This window comes from Asparagus officinalis, chromosome 7 (genome assembly GCF_001876935.1).
Source record: "Asparagus officinalis chromosome 7, Aspof.V1, whole genome shotgun sequence".
Lineage (NCBI taxonomy): Eukaryota > Viridiplantae > Streptophyta > Magnoliopsida > Asparagales > Asparagaceae > Asparagus > Asparagus officinalis.
Genome location: NC_033800.1, coordinates 38605928 through 38612122, shown reverse-complemented (window position 1 = coordinate 38612122; position 6195 = coordinate 38605928). Strand labels below are relative to the sequence as shown.

The 6195-nt window shown below is 36.9% G+C and overlaps 1 protein-coding gene across 1 annotated transcript in view; it reads left to right on the top strand.

Annotated features, from left to right (window-relative positions):
* Nucleotides 910–6195, top strand: part of LOC109848682 — a 20664-nt gene continuing 15378 nt past the window's right edge. The window contains exons 1-3 of the mRNA XM_020418313.1: nucleotides 910–1293; nucleotides 2029–2398; nucleotides 5942–6096. Of these exons, the coding sequence (XP_020273902.1) occupies nucleotides 2091–2398; nucleotides 5942–6096 (463 nt within the window). The 5' untranslated portion in view covers nucleotides 910–1293; nucleotides 2029–2090. The remainder of the gene's footprint in view (nucleotides 1294–2028; nucleotides 2399–5941; nucleotides 6097–6195) is intronic.

Below are 6195 nucleotides of genomic sequence, written 5' to 3'. Positions count from 1 at the left end.
CACAGGAAATCTTCAGAAAAGGTTGGGAATGCTCTGACATGGTCAAGAAGTACCCAAAAAATATGATCAGATCTATTGCATCGGTCAGCTTTGATTTGCAGGAGGAAAACTGTTCGAAAGAAGATACTTGAAGCTAGCGTCGCTGCTTGCCTTATCACATTTTCTCTGAAAGAAACACAATTTTTTACCCTTTCCTTGTTTGCCCGGAGAGCTTCTTCGATCCGGTAGCAGTTTGATAGCTGTGATTGAATGAGAGGTTGTAATGAGAGTTTTTAAGGCTTGCATCCTCTTTTCATTGTGTATACAAACTATCTTTTGATACTTCTGGGTTCTTTTGTATTTCTTAATTGGCATTTGTTGATCTCAGGTATTGTCTGAGATCTCCTTGAATTGAGCTTCATTGCTCATTGATTAATGAAACTGTCATTTACATACCCCCCGCCCCAACCAAAAAAAAAAAAAAAAAAAAAAAAAAAAACAGAAAAGAGAATTGATGAAATAGTTATTAGGCGGCCCAGTTGTTAGTGTTTTCTAAAGTAGCCCCTCCAGAATAGAGGTAGCAATTGAGAGATTGGTTTAGAATAGCTTATGAGAATTGAGGTACCTAATAGCAATTCAAAGATTTCAGGCACTAATTTCAAAACGGCTGACTAATTGTGGGACTTAACAGGTTTAGGATAGCTTATGAGAATTGAGGTACCTAATAGCAATTCGAAGATTTCAGGCACTAATTTCAAAATGGCTTAATATTGGGGACCTAACAGTAATTTCCATGATTTGATCTGCGAATTTGAAAATATGACAGATATAGGGGACTTATATCTAAAAACTCTTTTTTGCCTAATAAGTTACCTAAAGCCCAAACATCAATCCTCTTTATAAAACGCTCCCTTCTACGTAGAAAATACAACAACAATACTAAAGAAAACAAAAAAGAAAAACACAAAGCTAAAAAAAAAAGGTGGGGGGAGAAAGAGAGAGCTCCCATACGATATCTTCAAATCCTCGGCGGCCTCTCTCGGTTCTAATCGCCGATCTGCTCTCTTCCTCGCCATCTGATCGGCCTCCCCACTCGATCGACGGCGGAGATTGGCTCTGGATCGACGGCGGAAATCCCATCAGTTGAGCCGTCCACTGGATTTGGGGGATATCTAGGGTTAGATCTCTGGAATTGTTCATTTAGGGTTTTGAGTTGGGCGAATGTATAGGAAATCAAGGCTGTCGCGGACTGCCGGTTCTTTTACGACTCGGTGACGATTGTTTTTGCGAGAAAGCGGTGTATTTGGATTAGATGTGGGTATTTCCCCCTGTTTTATCGTAATTACTTTTATATTTAGGTTTATTACTTTGAATTAGTTTGTTATTTTGTCAATTTGCTGCTGTATTGTGTCGATAATGGGATGATTAGGGTTAGATACTGATACTGTTTCTTGTTTATTAGAAGACTTGAATATATGATTATGATGAAAGCATATTGGATCTGTGGTAGGTTTGTTAGGTTGTCATTTCCTGCAAACTTCTAGGATTCTTGATTTCTTTTTGTAAGAACCCCTGTCATTAAACTGGGCAATTTCTTTCTCTTTTTTCTTCTTTTGAGAGGTAGATTACTAAACTGGGTAAGTAAATTAAAATGTAATTTTATCATATGGCATACCCCTAATTCTCGGTTTACCTGGCTGAGTATTTGGGGAGGTTCATATAGCTGCGTATTTTGGGTGCAAATTTGATGCTTTTGCTGAGTTGAAAACCAGGTCATGGTTATTTCCACTTCTTATTTTGTATGCTCTCTCTCTCTCATGCATGGACAATGGAATGTTGAAGCTGTAATTACATTTATGTTGATATTCCTTTTTATTTGTGCATTTATTCTTTTCATCTGTGTCCTGATGGCTTACCTCTTCTGTGATAGAAATCCATTTGTTACAACGCGAGCTTTACTTTCTTGTTTGAATATTTCCTTATAATATTTTTTGGCTTTACTTTCTTGTTTGAATATTTCCTTATAATATTTTTTGTCTTGAACTTCAGGTATGGCGTTAATTCTGGCTCTTAGGAGGCAAAAACACCTTTAGGGATGGTTTTTTGTTAGTATGGCACCTTTATATTTTTCAAGGAAGGTGCTTGAAAAGGTCAATTCAATGGATCCAGATACGAATCCCGGTCTCCCTACTGAGCCAGATGTGGATATTGACCTTAGGGAAGTTTACTTCTTGATCATGCATTTTCTAGCAGTGGGTCCATGCAAGAAAACTTATGGACAATTCTGGAATGAACTTTTGGAGCATCAACTTTTGCCTAGAAGATACCATGCTTGGTACTCAAGGAATGGTGCCCGAAGTGAGCATGAAGATGACGATGGCACGTCTCTCCCATTGTGTTATAGTAACTTAGTCGAGAGGTATGTTACATGATATTGTTGCTGTAATTTTAAATAAAAATTTCCCCTTTTGCATGGAATGAAATAAGAGACACAGTCTATTTCAGGGGTGTTATTTTGATAACCTGTCTATGCAGGTCACTTCTTGCTATCTGGAAAGTGGTGTGTCCTTCTGTAAAAACTTGTTTCCATCCGTATTTAAAATACAAGGTCTAAACCTTCATTGACCTAAAAGTTATACAAGATTAAGTATGTTTATGTTCCATCTTAAGAAAAAAGAAAAAACAAAAAGAAAAAACATTTTACTAGTCAATGTCCTTTGAAGGATTCGACCCAAAATATGTAGTTAGGAACATGTTCATAATCTCATGCATCATTCTTTATTTAAAGGTTCTAAGACCGAGGAAGATCTAATCTTTGACATTCTCAAGCTAGTTGACAGCCATAATGTTGATTCTTTTTGTCAATTAAGGACAAGTTAGCTTATCATGATAAGCCTTGCAACAAACTCTAATACTTGCTCAACAAAATTTGATAGAAAAATACCCGTTTTATCCAGGTGTACAGCGCAATGCAGGGCACATAGCCTCTCCGTGTGCACCATGCACAAGGCACAGAGTGATGCGTGCGCCTCAATGAAGCAAATCACGCACCATAAGCATAATTTTTTTGAATCTATAATCGAACAATATCGCTTGGTTAGGCCTCCGGCTATGTATATTGTATAAGATTCAATTCATATACAAGCATATATTATATATACAACTAAACCGTGATGGAAAGAAGTGGAAAGAAAAGAATGACATAAAAATAACCAAAAATCGGTAGAAAGGGGGACAAAAGGAAAAAGAAAGGCATGAGAAATTACCCCTGGAGTCACCTCCTCTATATGTCCTGAAGAGAGCTTGTGCCGTGAGAGAAGGGAAAAAGAAATGATAAGTGATAACCAATTTGGTCCTTAATTGGGCTTCTAAAATGGCCTAATGGATTTAGTTTTCTTTCTGTATTCTGCGTAGTGGATATAAGGATCTGACTGAAATGTAAAAGAACAAAAATATACAAGATGAAGCCTCACATGCGATCTGCACGAAGTGCGGGGCACTTGCGAGATGCAAAAATGTGCAACCTCGCATTTGTGAATCGCCCCACATCTGATCTGGGGCGCTTTGCCACCACTATGCACTGCTAGGCATATGATGTCCAGTGAGGAACACGCCTTTGATAGCACTGCTTGATGCATAGGAAACAGAGCCTATGCAAAGAGCACAAGTGCTCCGCAAGAGAAGCCTCTAATAGAGATCTACCAGCTTACTGATTTATGTGGAAGACTCGAGTTCAACTCCATTTTCGAAGTATAACTTTGCTAATTTGGAATTTTAGCGAATTGAAATGACTTTAGGTCTATTATGGAAAGGGTATGTCCCTAGATTTTTTTTCCTGGAGTTCTGTTAGATATGTGATTTACTGGGATAACGGTTTTATATAATCCTTCTGAGAAAAGAAGTCCTTGTGGGGAATTGGGGTGAGTCTCCATGGGACAGAGCAATACATCTTAAATTATAAAGATTGTTTCAATTCTGATATACTACGGGATAATAAACCCTTAGGAGCGTGATTTTTCCTCTCTCCCACACCTTGAAATTGTCTCTTTATATTGATAATGTTTTGTTGGGCTTTCAATATCTAAAATTAACTAGAGGGACTTCGGCATCCAGTGTTCGAAAAATTGGTTATTGACCAAACAAACAGAAGCGAATAACCACTGCAAAGTGCATGGACTTCGTCCCTTATCTGGACAACCACATAATGAATCGAACTTTAAGAAAGCGCCGACAGTTAATTATGCATCTTTTTTACTTAATTAATCAGGTCAAACCTGAATCTAAAAGGAAACAAAGTTGACCCGACCTGTACCTGTTTTTATGAAAATAAAAAGAAGCTTACAGTCCTCATTTCTTCCTTGATTCAGCCGACCCCTGCTGAAAAATACCATACTTCTTTGGGTCTCGCTTCAATGACCATCGTTATCATCTCTCTTCTCTCACCATTACCATTCTATTCTATTGCTATTGTCATCGCCTCTCTATAACGTAGTGTCTAGACATTGACTATTTGGGCATCAACTTGATATTTTATATACTCTACTAACTAAATCCTTGTTAAATTTATTTTATAAACATTAAATATACAACACAAGATTTCGAAGCTAATAGCTAAGTAGTTGGAATTTGCAAATTGATGAAGTATCATTTTTTCACAAAGGTTCCTTGACGGGCCCAAGTTGTCATGGATGTACATGTAATTAGAGAAAAATCAACCTTGAGTTCCGCAACTTCCAACTGTTGTCATTGATCCAAACTTTATTATAAAACCATCTCCGTGTTAACTCAAATTCAACTGGAATTCATTTCCTTCAAATACTGTGTGACGGTGAAAGTCCAATACCTGAATGGAATTCTGATCTGAGGAGTTTAAAGCATGTTGTGTTGTGCATTCTGATGGAGATTCATTGTGTGAAAATTTGTACTTTATCATTTAACTTATCAAAATGATTTATCTTTTTCTGGTGCAACTGAACTGGAGTTGGTCTGAGTCATCAGCATGTGTTAAATGACTGAACCCAGAAATCTTATTGTAAGCCCATCCATTTGCTCATCTTGTCACCAAGTAAGATTTTCTTTGAGAAATTAGACCCAGTTTGTCTGAAATGCTTTTGCTAGAACCCTCGTGGGTTTTGAGTAAACTATTTTTTTCTTCTAAAGTTCTAATTAGACGTTGAATATGATTTTTGATCAATTTGTGTTTTGCTGAATAGAATTTTATGTGACAAACTTGAAAGAGGTTAAAGGGTATTCTGTGATGGAGAGTCCCTGCACATATCCATTCTAAATCTATTCAACAGTTCAGCCCTTTGTTTATTTGAGACCTTGCATCTAGCAATTAGTATGTAAGCTTATTAGTAACGGTGATAGACAGTGCATCGTTTCTTTGGACTGGGATGGTACATCTATTAATGCATTGCATACTTCACCATTACCGGGAATGCATTGTCCCCTCTCTTGTATCATGTAAAATTTGTTAGAATTTCATATTTTGAAGGGAAAACATACTCATATCTGGAAATTTGAGAAGTCATATTGTTTACTTTTGTAATTTAGATTTAGGAATTTCAAAACATAGATGGATTCAGACCTTCCTATAAATGCATGTGTTTGTCCATGTACATGTTTAAATATCACTTTATCCAAATTGCAAGTGTTTTTTGGTTTTGATATATCAGTCTGTTGGATGCAACAAAGCATTTTTTAAATGAATCTAGGACACATTAACAATCTTACAAATTGGAGGACATATTTTTAAAAATTATGTTATGGTCATGCATCATCTAGAATATAGACAGCTAAATTTTACCTTAGTTGGTTAGTGCATGTTATCCTTTTATCACCGTCATTGCTTTAGTGTTATGACATGAATCGTATATTATCATAACCGATTTATTTCGTGAATGGTTGGCGCTTCTTAATGTCATAACTTCGACTTTTTATTGGTTTATTAACTTTGTAGGTATCCTCACATTGCAAAAGATCACTTGTTAAAGCTTCTTAAGGAACTGATAGTGAGCTGTTCCCCTCAGTTACATGGCGTTATTGGAGGAACCCCTCCAAATGCAGCTGACATACCAACTATTCTGGGGACTGGTTCCTTCTCACTTCTTGCTTGTACGTGATGTATTTTATCTATTACTTTCGTGCTTATGAGCTTGATGGGTCTTCCTACAGAGAAGTTTTTTTTTGTTGGGGAGAAGGGGGTGGGGGGGG